Genomic DNA, 22,309 nt, shown 5'->3' with positions numbered 1-22,309 from the left:
AGGAAGAGAGATCTATGGGGAAGACCGTTCGGCTTTGTTCGATTTGAAAAGGTGGAGAGGTCTGAGACTTTACTGGAGGACTTGAACAAACTTTGGATTGGCAGTTATAAGGTTAGAGTTTATAAGCCTAAATTCGAAAGGGATGATGAGAAGAGAAGGAATGAGCAGAATAGCGTCAAAGAAAAGAAGTCGGAACAGGTACAGCCATGCACCATGAAGGGGAATAACAGGCACGCAGGTGTCTCGTTTAAGGAAGCTCTGACAGGTGCTAAAGATGATAAAGAACTTGATGACGAAACCTTACAGTTTCAGACGACGGAAGAAGACTTGGTTTGGCTTAATGGGGCTTTTACAGGTTTCATTAAATCTGAGTTTCTCTGGGAGGAAGTTCGAGAGGAAATAAATAGTGAATGCGCAGGATGTATTAAGCTGAACTCCCTCGGTGGCAACATGGTCCTAATCCAAAGCATCAACGAGCAGACGACCGAGGAAAATCTCAATAAGCTCAACGAATGGAGAGACTTTTGGCTGCAGTGGTGGAGGCCTTGGAAATCTGTTGATATCAACTATCAAAGAGTTGTCTGGACCAAATGGACCGGAGTCCCGCTACATGCATGGAATTCCCGTTTCTTCTGTACGGCAAGTGCGAGGTTCGGGTTGCTTCTGAAAATTGAAGAAAAAACAAGAACGAAAGAGAGGCTGGACGTGGCTTTTATACAGATGTCTACTGGGTTCAACTCCATCGGAAACATTTTGAAATGTAAGATCGATGGTGCTTCGTTCCAAATCCGGGTGGCAGAAATGCCCGATAATTTCGTTTCCCCGGAGGAGGAGGAGTGGTCTGTGGACGAAGATGCTGACTCAGAATGTTCTTTACAAGATATCTCACTGTCTCCGGCGAAGGCTTCCATCGTCGAGTCGAAAACAGAGGACGGCGATGGAAACGATTCGGTTACTAAAAAAAACGGCGCCTCGGAACTCGAGAGGAAGAGCGGCGGTTTCACTGATGTCGAGAGGAAATATGATGACAAAGCGACGCTACAGTACCCGATGGAACCGCCCATTTTCTCGAATTTTGTAGAGGTGTCGACACAAGGAAATGGTGACGTGGGGTCAGGATCGGGAAGGTTGTGCGGAAAGAGAGGCCCAGAAGAGGATAACCTTTATTGGGCTCTAAATCAAGTTGGGCCGCTAACTAAGGATGGCGCCTTGGAGGAGTCTTTCCAACTTAAAGAAAGCCCAAGGAAGGTTGTGGAAAAAAATGGCCCGTTCCCTCATTTCTCTGGCCCAGATAAAGGGAGTCAAGTTCAGCGGGTTTCCTCCGAAGAAGGGATTGATAAATCGCCTTCCATTGAGACTGAGATTTGTGGTAGAGAGATCAGCGAAGGGAGTAGAAACGAGAAAGAGAAGGATTTTCAAAATGAACTTGAGGGAGAGGAGTGCGATCCCTCGAGGGTACCAGATTCTCTCATTTCTGGGGTTTTTTCTAAGAAGGGAACGGCGAACAGACGAGGAGGAGGTTCGAGGAAGAAAACTCAGAAATCAAAAGACACCGAAAATCACTATCAAGTTTGGGGCAATTTCATTGCTGATATTGAATCAGAGGGTGAGATGGGCAAGAACGAGATCTACTGAGGCGGATAGGGAGATTTCGGAGGGAGATGAAGATACAAGAACGTGGCTCTTTGCCAAGAAGTTGGGTTTGTCGAGCAATTATCAAGACGCGGTCATGATAGAGCAATTGAAGGAGCAAAGAGCGAAGGCAAGAGATCCGAAGGTCGTGGGTGACATCGAAACAGGTTTTTAATGAATCTTTTATCCTACAACATTAGAGGCTTGGGGAGTTCCATTAAACAGAGTGACATCGGAGAATTGGTTAGGAAAAATGCTTTAGATTTATGTTTTGTTCAGGAAACCAAAATGGAAATCTTCTGTTCCTCGATGTGTGATAAGTGGTGGGGGGCGAGTAATATTGATTGGGCTGTGAGGGAGTCAGAAGGCAGATCGGGTGGAATCCTATCGGTTTGGAACAAGGATAAGTTTGTGGCAACTAGTAAATGGAATGTGGCGGGGGCTGTTATTGTTAATGGGATTTGGCTACAAGGAGGCCTGCAATGTTGTTTTGTTAATGTGTATGCGCCCATGGGAACCACCGAGAAGGAGTCTTTGTGGGATTCTTTACAGCTCATTGCTCTTCAAAACAAAGACTCTTGCCTGTGTTTTCTTGGCGACTTCAATGCAGTGCGTGATCCGGGAGAAAGGGTGGGGAAAGGTGCTGTCTTTAACCAAGCAGATGCAAGGTCTTTTGATGCTTTCATTCGGCAATGTAATCTGCTGGAAATCAGAACACAGGGGAGAAAGTTTACGTGGTATCAACCTGGTGGAGGATGCAAGAGCAAACTAGACAGATTTTTGGTCAACGAGAAATGGATGCAGGAATGGCCGGACACAGTCGGAAGGGGGCTTCAGAGATCAGTGTCTGACCATTGTCCGATCTTCCTGACTACAAAAAGTAAGAACTGGGGACCCAAACCTTTTAGGTTCCTCAACTCTTGGCTCTCCCACCCAGATTTTTGTGAGTTGGTTAGGAAAACTTGGGATGAAGCTAAGATTGAAGGATGGAGCTGCTTTGTGTTCAAAGAGAAATTGAAATTGGTGAAGTGTGCGTTGAAAGAGTGGAATCTGAGGATTTATGGCAACATTGAGCACGACTTGATAAAGCTTAAGGATGAACTTCAGGAGCTGGACATTTTTGATGACACCTTTGGTCTTGAGGAGAGTGAGACAATCAGGAGAAATGAATTACGTGCAAAGATTATCCTTAAATCCAAAGAAAAATGTAGTCTTCTCCAACAAAAGGCGAAAGTCAAATGGGTCAAGGAGGGCGATCTGAATACTAGTTTTTATCACAAAGCAATTGTTGGGAGAAGAAAGAAGAATGAAATTGCAGGACTTACTGTTGGGGGTTGCTGGATCGAGGATCCAAAGACCATTAAGGAGAAGGTCAAAACTTTCTTCGAGAATCACTTCAAGAAGACGCCGCGCGTCCTACCTACGATACCGAGAGACTTCACTGCTCGGAAAGTTTCTGCAGCAAGTAATGCGGAGCTGATCAAACCATTTTCAGAATCAGAAATTAAAGAGGCCATTTGGAGCTGTGACGGCGACAAGAGCCTGGGACCGGATGGCTTTAACTTCAAGTTCTGGAAAGCGTCATGGGAGATTATCAAGAAAGATTTTTTAAAGGTGATGACTGAATTTCACTCCAATGGCAAAATCCCTCGGGGATGTAACTTTTCATTCATCGTTCTCATCCCTAAAAAAGAAGGAGCTTGCTCGCTTGAGGAGTTTAGGCCTATTTCACTTATTTGTAGCCTCTACAAAGTCATTGCGAAGGTTTTGGCGAATAGGATGAAACAGGTTATGGATTCAGTTATTTCGAATAATCAGAGTGCCTTCATTGGCGGGCGTTACATCCTTGATGGGGTAGTGATTCTAAATGAAGCAATCGCGGAGGCTTCTAAGAAGAGAAATGGGAGGATTATCTTCAAGGTGGATTTCGCGAAAGCCTACGACTCCGTCGAGTGGGATTTCTTGGATTTAATGCTTGAAAGAATGGGTTTTGAGCCATTGTGGAGAAAATGGATCCGAGGTTGTGTCTCCTCGGATTACGACGAATATTCTGGTGAATGGATCTCCATCTGGTGAGGTGTGTTTAGAAAGAGGATTATGGCAGGGGGATCCGCTTTCCCCGTTTCTCTTCCTTATTGCAGCGGAGGGGCTCCACTCTTTGATCACGAGAGCTGTTGAGAAGGAGCTGATTCAGCCGGTAAAGGTGGGAAACGATTACATTTCAATTTCGCACCTCCAATACGCCGATGACACGGTCTTCTTGATGGAGGATGATGAAAGAAATGCAGCGGCAGTTAAAAGGATTCTCCGAGTGTTCCAGCTACTGTCAGGGCTTGCCGTGAATTTCAAAAAATGTTGTCTCTTCGGAGTTGGGGTCGAGGATGGTAAGATCGAGAGGATGGCGGCTGTTTTGGGATGTGATGTAGGCTCCTTACCTTTCAATTACCTCGGTATTAAAGTGGGCAGCAAGGGCAAAAAGGTTGCTGATTGGAATTACTTGGTTGAGAAGGTGAGAAAGAAAATCGATTCGTGGAAAAATGGGAAGTTCTCTCTCGCGGGCCGTGTGACCTTGGTGAAGGCTGTGCTTCAATCCATACCGATTTACCAGCTCTCTTTTACCTGTTTACCAAAATCAATTGTGAGTTCTTTAAATGCTTTACTTGGTAATTTTCTGTGGGGAGGGGGTGCTAGTAAAAGTGCGATTGCTTGGGTGAAGTGGAAGGTGCTTTGTGCTTCAAAAGATGAAGGAGGCTTGGGGCTTAAAAATATTGAGTGGTTTAATCAGGCACTAGTCGTTAAATGGTTGTGGCGGTACCTTACTGGAAGGGACCTTCTTTGGGCTAAAATTGTTAGGTCTATTTATGGTGAGGTTGAGTGGGGAGAGACAGGTCTGGAAAACGTGGGGAAAGGTAGATTTAGAGATGGGTGGTGGCCGAAGATCGTTTCTGCGGCGGGAGGGGCGAGCAATTTTTGGTTTGTTCAAAATTTGAAGCCAAAGGTGGGGGATGGGAAGATCTTTAAATTCTGGAGCCAGTGGTGGGTTGGTCAAAAGCCTTTGAAGTTTACTTTTCCTAGACTTTTTCAGTTGAGTGCGAATAAAGAAGCTGCAATCTGTGAAGTTGGGAAATGGACTGATACAGGATGGTGTTGGGATTTAAGGTGGAGAAGAGAGTTGTTTGAGAGAGAGAGGGAAGGAGTTTCGGAGTTGCTTAGCCTTGTTTCTGGTACTAATCTGTGTGCAGGTAACAAGGACGGATGGACTTGGAGTGGCGACACCGGGAGAGGCTTTACAACCAAGTCCGCTTATGAAGCTATTAAAGATCAAGCAAATGAGACTACGGAGGCGGTGGAGGAAACTGATACGAGTACGAAGGTGTGGAAGATTCCTATACCAAACAAAGTCAAGCTTACTGCATGGAGAATTTTGAAGAACAGAATTCCAACGTGTGACAATCTCTTGAGAAGAAACGTGATGCTGTGTGAAGTCGAGGTGGGATGTAACGCCTGTTTTCATCGTCAGGAATCCACGAACCACGTGTTGATCCACTGTCCAAAGACCTCAAAGGTATGGGAAGCAATCTTTCAATGGCTCGGAGTTAGTGTGGCGCAGCCACATGACGTACCATCGCACTTCCAGTTCTTTACTAGTTTGAGTGGCCGGAAAAGAAATAAGAAGCTCTTGATGGCTCTTTGGTGTTGTACTACTTGGCTTATTTGGAAAATGCGTAATGAGAGTAGATTTGAGAACAAAAGATGGGAGAGTGCAAACTTGCTAGGAGAATTCAAAGCTAGAGTGTGGAGTTGGGGTAGAATTTTTGGTTTTGTTAATGATGGAGTTGAGATTCATAGGTGGATGTCGAATGATGAATCCCTGCTGAGTTTGTAATCTTCTTGGTACTACTGGTGCCTTTTCGTTCTATTATATTTACTTTTCTTATCAAAAAAAAATTAGGGTTCTCCAATCGTTCATAAATTGCAATCGTTATTTAGTAGTAGCTCTTTTTAATTTTTTGGACTTGTATTTATTACATTCTCATTTATTTTAAAAACGATGTTAGCGTTGTATAAGCAGAAATCGTTATTCATGACATTTTTATTACAATCTAAATAGTTTGAGCCATTTATTGACATAATCGGTAGATTATGATAATTTTGTCAATAATGCTATTTGGACAAAATTTGTCCGGACAAAATATAGTTAAATATTTTATAAAATAAATTTATTTAAAAAATTTGGTTCAAAATAAAATAGGATTTAACTAGTTTTATTGTTTTCTTTATATTTGTAATTTTTTTGTAATTTTTTAATAACATTTTTAATTATTATTATTTTTAAAGTACACAAACTACAAATAAAATAACAAAAAATAAAAAAAATGTTAAAAAATTACGAAAAAAACTACAATATGGAGAAAACAATAAAACTAACTAAATCCTTTTAAACTTGAATCAAAATTTATAAATAAGTTGATTTTTAAAAAAATTTAACCTTATTTTTGTCCGGACAAATTTTATCCAAATAACACTACTCTAATTTTGTTATGGTCTAATAATTCCGACATTTGATCGATATTATCAAATACTTGAAGATACTTTTGAGACCATGTACATATTTATTCTTTAAAAGTTAAATGTAAAAGTTGAATAATCTATTTCGAGTTAATTTTCTTGAAAATATTTTGCGTTATTTTATTGATAAATCCAATGTCTGCAATTAAGGTGACCTATTTTAGTTTCGAAGGGTCGAGCATGACGTAACGCTAGCATGATCGCTGACATCACTAAATGCTGAATAATTAATTGCATTTTGATGCGTTTTTTTTTTCTTCTAGAAGGTTTAGCTGCAAATCAACGAGATTTCGCCACGTGTACTATCTCGTGGTCTGTCCAAGTCCACAGGTCCCACACCTCCGTATATTTTAGTTTCTTTAAAATTAAAATGCATTGTGTTGAAATAGTAGTATAAATTTGCCAAGCATATAAATATACTGAAATCGCTCTCTATAAATATTAAAGTTGAATGAGCAACAATTGAATATTAATTTGGTTGAGTAATTTCATTGTCATATTACGAAGTACAATATTCGTTTAAACATAAAAAACAATTGTTGGAAAAGCTATTACGACGTACAATGTTATTTTACTACTATCAAATTACAAACTTTATCATCAATCATCACACGTGAGATGCCTCAATAAATTTCGTGTACCATAATAAATACAGTAATTTCCATGGCAATGGGTCCCCAAATAATTAATTACGGCTTGATAGTCAAAGTTAGCATTCTTGGAAACTATTATTTGGAACTATCCCAATCATCAATTAGTATGATACCGCACTCATATGTATTATGGATAATATTTAAAATAGTCTAAATCTTTATTATATCAATAAGCGATCAATTAGGCAATCGTGTACACCTATCTATCTATTATCTATATTGTTGAAAATTATCAACGATTGATCGTGGCATACATATATATTTATAATATTATTTGAATTTAGTGCTAATTTTTACTAAATTTATATCTAAATTACCCTATACTACTAGTACAATTTCACTGATGCACGACGAGTATCGAAATTAAATGACATATTTAAATAAATAAGTATAACTACTAAACAGTTAAAATATAAGTAATTACAAAATATATTTTAAAAATAATAAAATAATTCGTATCAATTACTCAATAAAATCATGGATTTGAAAACGTAAATTTTCAATTTTGTATAAAGTGTAATGATTATAGTTATTAAATAATTAAAAATTATTTGATAATGAAAATTAGCATTATACATTATTATAATTATAAAGTATGATGCATCATAATAAATAAATAAATAATTCACAAATATAAATAAAAAAATAATATTTGAAATTATATTTTTTTAATATATATATATACTAATTTCATCTACAAAGTTATATTTAAATTAATACAAAAACTTTATTTTTAAAAAAGAGTAATAAAATGAACCAATATATGTTCCTTCACCTCTACTACATTTAATACACAAACACATGATATTTACTTATTTTTTTTATCTAAAAATACAAAAAAAAAATAATGTAATAAAAAAAGTAAACATGTTATTAAAGAGAAAAATTAACACTCATTAGAGTAGAGGGGAAAGAACAAAATATATTTTAAAATTTTAAATTATCATAACTTATTCATTATAAATTAATTTTTTATCAAAAGAGGAAAGATAAGTGATTAATTTTGTAGTAGAGAGAGAGAAAAAAAAATATAATAACAACAATAATAATATTGTAAAAGAGGAAGTGATAAAAATATAAAAGAATAGAGAAAAAGAAAGAGGAGATAGAAAAATAACTACCATAAAATGAATTACAATAACTTATTTGTTTCAAATTCATACTTTATGATTTTTAGACCAAATTAAAAATCTTGTCATTATCTTTAATTTAAGATGCATATAAAATATCTTTCCATATATCAATTTTAATTATTTTTATAAAATTACTAAAATACGAAACAGAGAAGAACAGAAGAGAGAGAAATTATATAAGAAAATTGTGAAAAACGTGTGACACGGAGAGGAGAGAGAAAATGTAACACCCCGATAATTTAGATTTATTTTATAAGTTTAATTAATAGTATTTTCTTGTATAGCTTATTTTTTTAAATAATTACATGATACATATAGATATGCACCATTAATTTTATCTAGACTATTATTATTATTATTATTATTATTATTATTATTATTATTATTATTATTATTATTATTATTATTATTAGTACTCCCTCCGTCCGCCAAAAGTATTCCACTTTGGCCGGGCACGGAGTTTAATAAAATGTGTGATGATATTGATGTAGTGGAGAAAGGATCCCACTACTTTATGAGATGTGTGGTTGAGATTGAATTTGAGGTGGGTTTTTTGTAAATAAAGAGTGTTTGTAAGGATAAAATATAAAGGTGGATGGTGGGACCATGACTTAAAAAGGAAAGTGGAATACTTTTTGCGGACGCCAAATATAGTAATTGTGGAATACTTTTAGCGGACGGGGGGAGTATTATTTTTGTTTCCTATTAGAACTAGAACTCTTTAAAAACTAGTATAAATATGGGATCTATTTAGAGAGAGCAGAGAGGGCCAGAAACGTGTAGGCAGTTTCTCCCTTGGGACTTTCATAGAACGTTGTCCATCCAACGGTGAAAGCTGAGCGGGATACAGTTCAGAAGATCTGAGCTGGAGTCAGATTTTCGCAGGAAATTAAGTTCTGGCAGTTTCGGGAGAACGGCCATAACTTCCTCCACAGAACTCCGATTCAAGCGAAACAGGCGGCCACGGAAATCTCTCTCGAAGACGAAGAAGTCGTATTTCTGGGAAAAATACGATTTGAGGACGTTTGAGGCTTCAAACGAAGGCTTGAAGCTGACTGGTCTGTTCAGCTGCGATTTTGACGAATTCTTCTGAATTCTTCAGGTGCGGCGCTATGAAGACCTTCATTCCGGATTTTAGTTAATTGCCTTCGACTTTAAGGTGAGGGATTTTACGCTTATTCATATGGTTATATATGTTTTTATTATCGCGTTGATTACTTGTTTACGTGCATCTTATGACTATGTTGTTATGTGCGATCATGGGACCTAAGCCATTGATCTATGATGTTATGTGCGATCATGGGACCTAAGCCATTGATCTATGTTGTTATGTGCGATCATGGGACCTAAGCCATTGATCTATGTTATGTGCGATCATGGGAGCTAAGCCATTGATCTATGTTGATAAGTTGATCATGGGACCTAAGCCATTGATCTTATGTATGTGTTTGGTCATGGGACTTAAGCCATCGACTCAAATTATGATAACGTGATTTGATTATATATGTGACTTATATGAATATTTTGTTATGTTTCTCACTGAGTATATTTTCAATATGCTCACCCCTTATCTTTTCAGTTTTGCAGTTTCAGAGTCGAAGTGGCCATGGAAGTGGAGAATGACTAGGGATAAGGATTTTTCATTGAACATTTTAGTTGAACTTATTAAGTTTTATTTTATTTTTATGATACTACTTTAGTTTTGGCAAATTGATTTTTAAATTAGTTAAATTTTAATAGTCAAGAAATTTTATTTTATCAATTAGTTCTTAAAATTTTGGATTGCAAAGTTTATAAAAATCGGGGTGTTACAGAAAATGTAAGAAAATACATGGTAGAAGAAAAGAGAAAATCGTATATATATAGATAGATAAGTATTGTTTATATAATTATATTCCACTTTTCAAAATATAAAAAATATGCATGTTCAAAATAATTATTTGAATAACGATATAATGTCTCCACATATTAATTATATATAGGGTGTGTTAGAATATTTTCGTACTCTTTATGATTGTCATTGTGTACCCAATATGAGTGTTTTCCGATATTCTAATTGGCATATTTGAACTATCGCTCCATGAATTGCTTCCAAAGTTCAAAGTTGTATGAAGACATCTAAGCAGCCTTCCTTGCGGGTTTTTAGATAGAGTTGGAGATATACTATATCTTTCTTAGAGATATATATTAAACCGAATATTCAGATTGAGATGGGATCTTTCGGTTGGTGCTTACAAATATCCTTCAGCAGACGTGCAACCCTGATCTCTAAGAGTCCTATTCGTGCTTGGACTTATCTAGGGTTTGGCTATATATTGAAGATGAAGAGGATTCGTTTTTGCTGCTGCTTTTACTGATACTCTACTTCATATTGAGAGAAATTTTGTACAAGAGCAGAGAGCATACAGTTTGTGTTGAGTGTGTTCTTGTTTGTTGCTTATTTCTTTTGTAAGCTTGGGTCATGAGTTTGTTCTTTTGTGCATGTTTCAATTGCTCCAGCCTATTGTACTAATATTATTGATTGGGTTTGAGCGTTGAATGTGTAGCATTCAAGCTTAGGGGGTGAGTTGTTAGCTTGCTCTCAATTGTTCACATAGGTAGCGGTTTGGGAAGATATAGAGGCTAGGAAGAATAGGGGTGTACGTGCAGACCCAACCCGAACCCGTCGAACCCACCCGGATCAGACCGACCCAAGACCTATGTTCGGTCCGGTCCGGGTCAATTTTCTTGGACCGAACTTTTGTCGGGTCGGTCCGGGTCGAAATCCGGTCGAACTCATCGAACCCGGACCGACCCATATATTTATAAATTAATTATTTTTTTATATATGTAATATTTAAAATAATATTAATAAAATTTAAAATTCAGATTTCTAACCCTAAAGATTGAGTTGTGGATTGCGAATGGTGGAACTCTGATATTGATATGTGTTGGTATCGTATTTATTATGTTTTATGTATGAAAATTAAGTACGAAACAGAAAAAAAAATCGGCTTCAGCGGGTTGGATCCGGACCGAACCGAACCCGTTGCTCGGGTTTGGTCCGGATTGGTCTGTTCTCTCAAAATTTTCGGTCCAGCAGACCCGGCGGGTCGGTCCGGGTCCAACCCGCTGCACACCCCTAAGGAAGAACGAGTCTTCGCGTGCAAGTCCTTTGTATATCTTATCATCACTAGTGAATAATTTACCCTGGGCGTGGCCCCCCAAAGGTAGGTGTGTTATCACCGAATTGAGTAACCATCTTTGATGTTCTAGTGTTCTTTATTTTTCTGCACGAGTTTTTGTTTCAGTGTCTCCACAAGTTCTAACTTTCTGTGTGGTGGGAGACATATGAATATTGGTTAGGTAAAATTTCAGGGTGTCACGCTAAAAAATTTAAGGGTTAATTACATATAAATTACCGAATTTTCAACAAATTCTCATTTTGCACATGAACTTTAAAATCTTTATTAACATTACTCAATTAATAATTTCTTCTCATTTTGCATATTTGTCCATTTTCCGACCAAACTTTGGACCTGAAATGACGTTGTTTTCATCCAACTATACATTATAATGTCAGTTCTATTTTTTCACACAGTCATATTTATGCTACACAAGTATATTCATGTAAAGCGAGTATATTTATGCCATGTCAAATATGCAAAATGAGAAAAAAAATTAATAATTGAGTAATTTTAATAAAAATTTTAAAATTTATATGTAAAATAAAAATTTGTTTGAAAGTTCAATAATTTATATGCAGTTAACCCCGTTTTTAAATACCTCACATTTATATCTTACCAACTACTTCTATTCAATGTACAATAACGATGATATATTTTTCACATATCATGGCAATTTTTACAATTTTACGTTCAACTTTATGTTTTTTTGTTAATATTATACATTTTGCAAAACATATTGAAAGCTTTAAATGTGTTGATGTGATTGATTTCAAAAATTGAAATTTCTACTACCTATAGTCAATAATAGTCCTCTTCCCGTACGATAAGTGTAACATATTAACATAGCATACGAAATAATGATGCAATACTTACGTAATCATCATTAATCCCTATAATATTCCTTTCGTTAATTTCCATAACCACTCCAAATAAGCACCAACCACTCTCGATCGACAAAGATAATTGTACAAGGTAAATAATTTCATCATCCCATCAAATAAAATATAACTATAAAAGACCAAATTTTTCTCGTCTATTTTCGATACTTTCAATGCATAAACGTCATTGAGATTTATTGATATCATAGCATGTGGATGTGGGTATATGTAGTCGTAAATGTACAAACCATAACCAGGCAATATTGAGGGGGAAAAGTCATCTCTGTTTACGTTTTTTTAGTACTATCATTTAATTCAATATTTAATGGGCATTTAATTTTGTATTTCATACAACACAATACGTTTTAAGAAGAATATGACTTTTTTTTTTGATAAATTTACAACATTAAATAAAGAAATTAAAAGACCGCACCACATGGGACTCGAAATCAAGACCTTTAGTCTTATGCATTAATCCTTTACCGCTTGGCCAACACACGCACACAAAAATAGGACTTTTGCTATTATATAAAGTGTAGTTAAGTCGTTAAATGTAGTGCCACCATCAATTAACAATTTAGCATACTTAATTGTGTAAAAATTTCAAATTATAGAATAACTAATCTCAATAATGTTTAATAATAATACACTCGGGTGAGCAAAATAACTGAAACTTGATAATCGAACCGATCTAAACCGAAATATTATAATATAGTTCGATTTTTTCGATTTATGGATTTAGTTCGAATTTATTTTTTAAAAGAATTTGATTTTTCGTTTTGATTCGGTTTCATTCTGTAAAAACCAAACAAAATTGAAAAATAGAATTAAATTTATATAATAGTAATATATTAATATATATATATACATATTATATATATTGATATTAAATACAAATTTTACTTTTTTATTGTTTTTTAATTTTTTGGGGGTTTTAGTTTTTTCGATTTTTTTTTTAATTATTTCAGTTTTTCGATTTGGTTCGATTTTAATTCTAATTTTTTTGATTAATTCGGTTTGATTTTTAGCTAAATTCAAATCAAACCAATTTGTTTTTTAGTTTTAAAAAAAAATTAAACCAAATCAAAAATCGAATGCACGTACCTCTAATACTCCCTCGCTCTCGTTAATAACGTCTCATTATTTTTGGGCACATAGATTAAGAAAAGCATAGTTAGTGAAAGTGAGTTGATGGAAGATATTTGATGATTATTTTAAGTGAGTTTGTGTATAAAGTGATATCATGAATATTTTAAATGGTTAATTTTTTTACTAAAAAGAGTATGAGATATTATGTGAGATGTCCCAATATAATTGAGACATTACTAATGAGACGGTGGGAGTATTATGTATGATAAATTTTTATTTTTATAATAAATGTAATTAAAACAATAAGTTTAGTGGAATAAGAGAATATCAAGACAGATAATCTGACGGTAAAATCGCATTACAAATTAAAAGTATCATACTATTATTATATGATATCTATGTATTAAAAGTATAACAATATATCATTTGCTTTTATAGAAACTATCATTTGTCATGTTTTATTTGCATTTGAAAAAAATATAATTTGTTATTAAGATAAATATTATTTTAAAGTATATCATGCTTTATGTGCATATGAACATAATTTCATTTGTTATCAATAAAATTATCATTTATTATTGATAAAAGTATCATTTTTATTAGTTAAAATATCACTATCTCCGTCTCAATTTAATAGGCCACAAGGGTTGAGCACATATATTAAGAAACAAATCGTTTATAATAAAAAAAAATAGAGAGAAATTAACTTTTTTTGAGGATATATTTATCCAAAAAGTAAGAGAGATAATTATGTGTGAACCACAATAACATAGTATGATATAAATAATGAGTTATGTGAGAATATTTATTATTTATTGATTTTTCATTTTATGAAGTGACCTATTAAAATAGGACGTCCAAATAAAAAATATTGCCTATTAAATTAAGACGAAGAAAATATTTACTTGATATAATTGGATAGGCAGGACAACTGAATCACGACTAGCCGAACCCGATTGGCTTGTGGAGCTTCGATCCACACATGTGTGGTATCCTGTATAATAGATCCCCTTTAAGAAAATACATCTATATTTCACAAAATTTAGGCATACAAGATACTCACTCCGTCCCCTAATTTAGTATTCATTTGAGAATGACACGAATTGTTATAAAGTGATTGAGTGTGTTGTGAGTGAACTAATGGTCTCACCTTCATGAGAGTGTTAAAGTGGAGTAAATGGCTCATATTTTATAGGATTATATGAAGTACTTTTATTTAAAATAGAAATAAATGCTAAATAGAGGGACATACTAAAATAGAAATATAGATACTAAATTGTGGGATGGAGGGAGTATACATCAAAATATCCAACTTTAACAAAGTTTTCTAATGCACACGTCTTTCAAGTAGTGTTTAATTTTAAAGATTGATTTTGATAGATAAAAATAATAATAAATCTAATTTTTTGTTTATTAAGATTAATTGCAACTTTAGAATATATAAAAACCTTTAATAATTCAAATTATTTGAGTTAGTATTATTTGATTCATATCCCACTGAAAGAGTGTGACTAAACAAATCTTAATTTTAAGAATCAAAATATTCGATCATGCAAAGTAAACATTACCAAAAAGTATTCTTATGTTACCTTATATTCTCAACGGTAAACTAAGTCTTTCGTTGAACTCAAATTTCCTGTAGTACTTTCTACGTCCCACTAGAGTAGATTTAATTTTTTTGGGCAAGGTGATTAAGAAACTTACTTTTGAAGGGAAAAGTGGTGTAATCCACGCCAATTAAGTATAGGGTCGGTCTTGCATGCGGCGGTCGCACTCCAGTGCGACGGGTCCGCCCCGACCCGCGCCCGACCCGACTCGTGCCCAGACCCGAAATCCTGAATCCTAAATTATTACATTTGTTTATAATAATTATTACTTTTAATAAGCATGAAATATACATTTGTTCGCACAAATGTATACTTATATAAATATAGGTATTTACCTTCATTTAATATAAAGTATTATATTTTGTAAACCCTAAATTCTATAAACTAAACCCTAAACCCTGTAAACTAAACCCTAAGCTTGAACACTAAACCCTAAACCCTGTAAACTAAACCCTAAGCTTGAACACTAAACCCTAAACCCTGTAAACTAAACCCTAAGCCTGAACACTAAACCCTAATAGGAGTATTTACTTTTAATAAGCATAAGATATACATTTGGTCGCACAAATATATACTTATATTAATATAAATATTTACCTTCATTCAATATAAAACATTATACATATCAATATACATTTATATGAACAAATGTATATATTATATTTATTAAAAGTAACAATTATTATAAACAAATGTAATAATTAGGAGTATGGGTCAAATTAACCCACGCGGGTCAGGGTTCCGGGTCAGGAGGGCGGGTTTGGAGCCGGGTCGACCCGTCGCACACCTGTGCGACGGTCGCACCCAATAATTGGCGTTAAGTATATTATTTTACTCAAAATGAAAAACGAGCATATTTCACTGGGGCATGTCAAAATGAAAAACGAGTCTATTCTAATCGAACAAAATGAGTAATTTAGTAAAATTTCAGACAAAAGTTACCATAATAGGTTGAGAATTTGGCTCACCCAATAGGAAACTAATTAAGAACCATCATTGATTTTTATTTTCTTTCTCCGAAAAAATAAAGAAGCTTACTATATTCTTACATATAATCATGTATTTATTATTTGAAAAAAGAAAGAATTAGATTGGATCAATTAAGAGATGATTAGTTTAATGAGTGAGAAGTAGTACGATTTATTCGAGCAGTTGAAGAAAAACAGCCCATCCCCACGTATCTATCTCTATATATACACAATTACAATACACACACCCCTCAACTGGTCATCAAAAAGTTATCCCTCCATAATTACCCAATCTTCTCTCTCTCTCTCTCACCTCCATCCATCCATGGATTCCACCACCCCTTCCCACATCGCCATCCTCCCCACCCCCGGCATGGGCCACCTCATCCCCCTCGGCGAGTTCGCCAAGAAGCTCCACCGCCTCCACGGCCTCACCGCCACCTTCATCCTCCCCACCGACGGCCCCCTCTCCTCCGCCCAGTCCGCCTTCTTCGCCGCCCTCCCCCCCGCCGTCGACCACCTCCTCCTCCCCCCCGTCTCCTTCCACGACCTCCCCCCCGACGTCAAGATCGAGACCCGCATCTCCCTCACCATCACCCGCTCCCTCCCCGAAATCCGCCGCTCCCTCGCCGCCCTGCACGGCTCCCGCCGCCTCGCCGCCCTCGTCGTCGACCTCTTCGGCACCGACGCCTTCGACGCCGCGCGTGACCTCCACATCCCCTCCTACATCTTCTACCCCTCCACCTCCATGGCCCTCTCCATGTTCCTCAACCTCCCGGACCTCCACAACGCCTTCTCCGGCGAGTACCGCGACCTGCCGGAGAAGATCAAGTTTCCCGGCTGCACGCCGCTTCACGGCGGCGACCTGTTCGACCCGGCCCAGGATAGGAACAACGAGGCCTACAAATGGGCGATTCATCACATGAAGAGGTATAGATTGGCCGACGGAATCGTGCTCAATAGCTTCAAAGAATTGGAGCCCGGCCCGATCGAGTATTTGCTCCGGGAGGAAGAAGGGAAACCCCGCGTCTACCCGATCGGGCCGGTCATCAACATGGACTCGAAGCCCGAAGACGACGGCCCGTGCCCTTGCTCGAACTGGCTCGACGACCAGCCGAGCGGCTCGGTGTTGTTCGTCTCGTTCGGGAGCGGCGGGACGCTCTCCCATGACCAGAACGTTGAATTGGCATCAGGGCTAGAAATGAGCGAACAAAGATTTTTATGGGTGCTTAGACTGCCTAACCACGCAATGTCCAATGCCACGTATTTTAATGTTTCCAATAATGGCGACCCTCTGGCTTATTTGCCAGAAGGCTTCCTAGAGCGGACCAAGGGTCGGGGCCTCGTGGTCCCCTTTTGGGCCCCACAGGCCCAGATCCTGGCCCACGGGTCGACGGGGGCGTTCCTGACGCACTGCGGATGGAACTCCGTTCTCGAGAGCGTCACCAACGGGGTGCCGATGATCGCTTGGCCGTTGTACGCGGAACAGAAGATGAATGCCGTGATCGTGGAGGAGGACGCGAAGGTGGCCCTACGGGCGCGCCCGGGGGAGAACGGCATCGTCGATAGGGTTCAAATCGCGAACCTCGTCAAGGGTTTGATGGAGGGAGAAGAAGGGAAAGGAATTAGGAGTCGAATGAGGGACCTCAAGGATGCCGCTGCCAAAGCACTTTGTGAAAATGGTGCATCCACAAAATTCTTGAACGAGTTGGTCACAAAATGGAAGAGTAATATTTCCAAATAATTGGAAAATATGTTGGCACATGTTTTTAGTGTTCTTTTTGTGAAAAATTATGTAAAATAGTAAGCGTATAATGTATTATACATGTGCAAGACAACCTTTTTTTTTTTTTTTTTTTTACTATGTATTTCAATTTTCATCACTTTAATTGCTAGTCGATTCCATAATATACGAGGAATGTGTTGATATTTTGCTTTTGAGTGGCAAAGACAATGAGTTTTGTGTTGACTAATAATGTCTGGTTGTTGGCTTTTACATATCTCTTGTATAGTGCTAGCTTTTTGTGATTCAAGTTCTACATTCGTGCGTTATTTTTTGAACAATTTAAAAATTAAATTTCCAAATGCAATATATGTATGTAATGTAAACTACCCCACATTTGTGAGTCTGAGACGTTAGGTGAGATGGGTACATCTAGAAATTAAATTAAAAACAAGAGTCTCATTTCCAATCAAATACTAAAAGATAAGAGAGGGCCCAATTCTTTATAAGATGTAATGGATCATGATCATAAAGTGGTACTCACATCCTTGGTAAAAGATGAGTATGTTAGGGCCCTTTTGGCAATACACATACCTTTTCTATCAATCAATTATGTGAGGAAAATTAGATAAGTTGATTTTCAGGGGAAAGTGATAGAAGAGTTATATGTTTTGTGATTTTGTGATGATGAGAGGCGTGTCTTATGAAACATGTTCGACTTGATTTTATATACAAAGGAACGGGTTTAGACGACAATCTTTAATTATTATGAAGATGGAGAACTATTTTCGGCCATTCAATCATTAAGATTTATGCTAAATACATCATTTCACTGGTTGAATGCATCACTTCAATTCAAATTCCATGTTCATGAAATATATATATATATATAAAATTATAATTTGATGGAATTATACTAGGGATGGTTGATCAGGAGGTGGGGGCGGCATCGACAGTGGGCGTGGGAGGGGCGGCGGCAACACAAGACATGATTGCAGTGTGTATATGCATATGGAGGAGCAATAATAGTAGGGCGTAGGCTGCGTACAAGAGCGCCGCCCACTCGAGCGGAAACCAAAGAAGTGTTCTTCACAAATATTCACAATTCCACTCGTGATCGTGATTGATATATTGAGCGTAATACTAAGGGTAAATATCATTTTATATCCCAACGTATTAGCATTTTAACGAATATGTCTCATCGTTTGGATAAACGCAAAAAAAGTACCCAACGTATAAAAATTTTATTATTTTTGTCTTGTAAAAATTTTCCATCGACGGATGAGTGACGTGGATAGACGGAACAGTGACATGGCTTTTATGGCCCAAAAAATTAAAAAATAAAATAAAAATAAAATTTGGGTAATTATCACTTTATATTCCAACGTATTAGCTTTTTAACGAATATGTCACATCGTTTGGATAAGTGTAAAAAAGTACCTAACGTATGAAAATTTATGGATTTTAAGTTAAGGACTTGAATCATCAAATTTTCGTCATTTAACATTGAACAATTCTAAAACATGGATAAGTGAAATTTACAATTCAAATTTATAAGTAAAAAACAATACAATCCAATTACTCATAAATTCGGCAACAGCTAACCAGTACCTTTGGCCAGACAATGGACTTATGATTTATGATGCATATTATGGTGAATTTATGAGTAATTGGATTGTAGTTGTTTTTACTTAGAAATTTGAATTGTAAATTCCACTTATCCTTGTTTTAGAACTGTTCCATGTTAAATGCCAAAAAAAATGATGATTCAAGTTCTTAACTTAAAATCCATAAATTTTCATATGTCGGGTACTTTTTTGCACTTATCCAAACGATGGGACATATTCGTTAAAACGCTAATACGTTGGGATATAAAGTGATATTTACCCAAATTTTATTTTTATTTTATTTTTAAATTTTTCGGGTCATAAAAGCCATGTCATTGTTCCGTCTATCCACGTTACTCATCCGTCGACGGAAAATTTTTACGGGACAAAAATGATAAAATTTTCATACGTTGGGTACTTTTTTACACTTATCCAAACGATGAGACTTATTCGTTAAAACACTAATACGTTGGGATATAAAGTGATATTTACCTAATACTAATTATCTGCCACAACGCAAAACTAAGTTTTATCTATGACATCTACATGACCGAGTCCTAGTCCTACTCAAATATATCAATTAAGTTTTCGATTGTATTTTGCTAAAGAGATGATAATACAAAAGAAAATTGAGATATACTCCCTCCATCCACGAAAGAACCTCCTATTTTTCCTTTTAGGGACATCCACAAAAGAAATTCCTACTTATTTTTGGACTATATCACGCCACTTATAAATATCTCATTTATTTTTATTTTTTATTTTTTCACAACTCTCAATACAAATTAAAACACTTTTTCACCATTTTCAATATAGGTGGTGTTCGGTTACTTAAACAAAATAATAGGGAGATATAATATGGGATAAGTCATGCTTGAATCTTGGCCAAAAAAAGATGTTTGGAATTGGTTGGATGATTAACTCTCATATAATTGAACACATGTTTGGTTTGCAACATTAATTATATAGTGCTAAGTGCAAATTTACTAATACACCCCTAAAACATCTGTTTTAAAAAAAGAGCATATATATATGTTAGTTTAAATTTTTTGTTACAAATTATAACTACAAGATTTTTTTTTTATCTTATTTATTTCCTATTATGGAATTAGATGCAAATTTTAGAATGAGAATTTGTTTATCAATTCAAGTAAAAAGCAATTAGAGTTTCGCATTATCACAACTCTATCACACAATTAATAAAATATCCTCCAAAATGTTATATGTACATAATTTAATCAACACGCATGCATTCATATTTTAGAAAGAAATGCAATTTATTCAAGAGGAAAGTTAAAAAAAAATACCAACTTTTAAAAGTCATATGTTTTTTAGCTTCTCTTTAAAACTAACTCTTTTGTATACCAAAATCTGCGAAAAGACTAAAATAGCCCTTACGGTCCCCACCACTTAAAGACAAAGTCAAACCCGTGTCCACGATCGACGACACGATGGCCACGGTCGTGGACACGACGACGCCATCATGATCACGATGGCAGCCATTGTGGGCCACAGTCGTGGCCACGACGGCGCCATCGTGTCCATGATGGGAGCCCCCCATCGCATCCACGATGGGCAACGACAATGGCACGACCGAGGTGAAGGGGGCACGACGACGGAACGACCGTCGCCCACGTCGTGCCCACGATCGCACGATAGGGAAGAGGGCGATGGCACAAGCCGGGGGGAGGGGGGGCGACCGGCGAGGGGCAAGGGAGGTGGGAAGGGGGCGAAGGCCACGATGGGGGAAGGGGAGGACACGACGGGGGAAGGGGGGCGAGAAGCGAGGGGACGATGGGGAAGAGGGCGAAGGCCACGACGCGAGGGCACGATCGTGCCCACGATGGCAATGTCTCGGCCGATAAGACCGTCCCCCGACCGTCGTGTCCATCGTAGGCACGATGGACAGGGGGGCCACGGTCGTGGCCACGATCGTCGATGTCCATCGTGGGCACGGTCATTCCACGATCGCGGCCATCGATGGGCCAAAGGCACGATGGGGCCGAGGGGGGGAACGGGGGTCATGACGGGGGGTGGGGGGAGGGGGAACAGGGGACGGAGGACACGACGATGGGAGGCACTTTCGTGGTTCACGATGGCCACGATCACACCATCGTATCCTATTTTTGTTTTAGCAATTGATTTTTTGGTAGGATTTGTTATAAATAATGGATGTTTTTCTTATTGTTTGAACTTTTTGAAATTTATGATATTATATTCGATTTATTCCATGTTATTTGCCGAGATCAAGATGGAAACCTCCCATCGTGATCGCGATGGGAGGCACCCATCGTGCCCGCGATGGGTTCGGGCGGGTGAAACGGAGGGCGCGATCGTGGTTCACGATGGCCATAATTGTGACCACGATCACACCATCGTGTCCACGACCAGGTACACAATCGTGTGTAATTATTGTTTGAATTTTTTTTTAATTTATGATGTTATGTTCTACCAATTTAAGTTTGAACATGTTATATATCTTATAAACAACATTTTAATACATAGTTAATCAAACCGTTTAGTCTTAAAACACATAATTTAAGTATTTTGTAAAATGAGTCATGACAACTATATAACATTCCATAAAATGTTATAAGTATTTTCCAAGTAGAGATTCATAGATCTCGATGTATATAACTCCAACTCGTTTAATATTGATTACAAATCAAACTTGATTGCTAAATTATGGTTTTAAACATAATATAATACATTAAACAAGTCAATAATTATATTTAAATTCGAAATTAAATAATTTTAATAACCACACGATGACTCGTGAGAGCCATCGTGCCCATGGTCGTGAGTCTACCATCGTGGACACGACCGAAGGACACGATCGTGCCCACAATGGCACCTCACGATGGAGCTCATCGTGGGCACGATCGTGCCCTCGCGTCGTATCTTCCCCGTCATTACCCAACTTTGAAACTTATTGAGATTTATTCCATGCTATTTACCGAGATCACGATGGAAACCTCCCATCGTGATCACGATGGGAGGCACCCATCGTGCCCGCGATGGGTTCAGGCGAGAGAAACGGAGGGCACGATCGTGGTTCACGATGGCAACGATCACACCATCGCGTCCACGATCGGGTACACAATCGTGTGTTATTATTGTATGAAATTTTTGAAATTTATGATGTTATATTCGACTAATTTAAGTTTGAACATATTATATATCTTCTAAACAACATTTTAATACATAGTTAATCAAACCATTTTGTCTTAAAACACATAATTTAAGTGTTTTTGTGAAATGAGTCATGACAACTATATAACAT

General features: G+C 37.0%; 1 protein-coding gene and 1 long non-coding RNA gene across 2 annotated transcripts; both read left to right on the top strand.

Annotated features, from left to right (window-relative positions):
- Positions 1-6,384: 6,384 nt before the first annotated feature.
- On the top strand, positions 6,385-10,863 carry LOC130998909 (uncharacterized). The gene is made up of 2 exons (XR_009093326.1): positions 6,385-9,146; positions 9,567-10,863. It is a non-coding gene; the product is annotated as an uncharacterized LOC130998909 (long non-coding RNA).
- Positions 10,864-15,826: 4,963 nt separating this feature from the next.
- Positions 15,827-17,669, top strand: LOC130998908 (hydroquinone glucosyltransferase-like). Its single transcript, XM_057924345.1, has one exon. The coding sequence runs from the start codon at positions 16,022-16,024 to the stop codon at positions 17,438-17,440; it is 1,419 nt and encodes a 472-aa protein (XP_057780328.1). The 5' UTR covers positions 15,827-16,021; the 3' UTR covers positions 17,441-17,669.
- Positions 17,670-22,309: the final 4,640 nt, after the last annotated feature.

The sequence above is a fragment of the Salvia miltiorrhiza genome, chromosome 8, assembly GCF_028751815.1.
Source record: "Salvia miltiorrhiza cultivar Shanhuang (shh) chromosome 8, IMPLAD_Smil_shh, whole genome shotgun sequence".
NCBI classification, from domain to species: Eukaryota; Viridiplantae; Streptophyta; class Magnoliopsida; order Lamiales; family Lamiaceae; genus Salvia; species Salvia miltiorrhiza.
The sequence above is the reverse complement of the archived record's forward strand: the minus strand, read 5'-3'. Positions and strand labels throughout refer to the sequence as shown.

What these genes read in the sequence shown, in the direction of transcription:
- LOC130998908 (XM_057924345.1), top strand. Translation starts at nt 16,022, where the DNA reads ATGGATTCCACCACCCCTTCCCACATCGCCATCCTCCCCACCCCCGGC.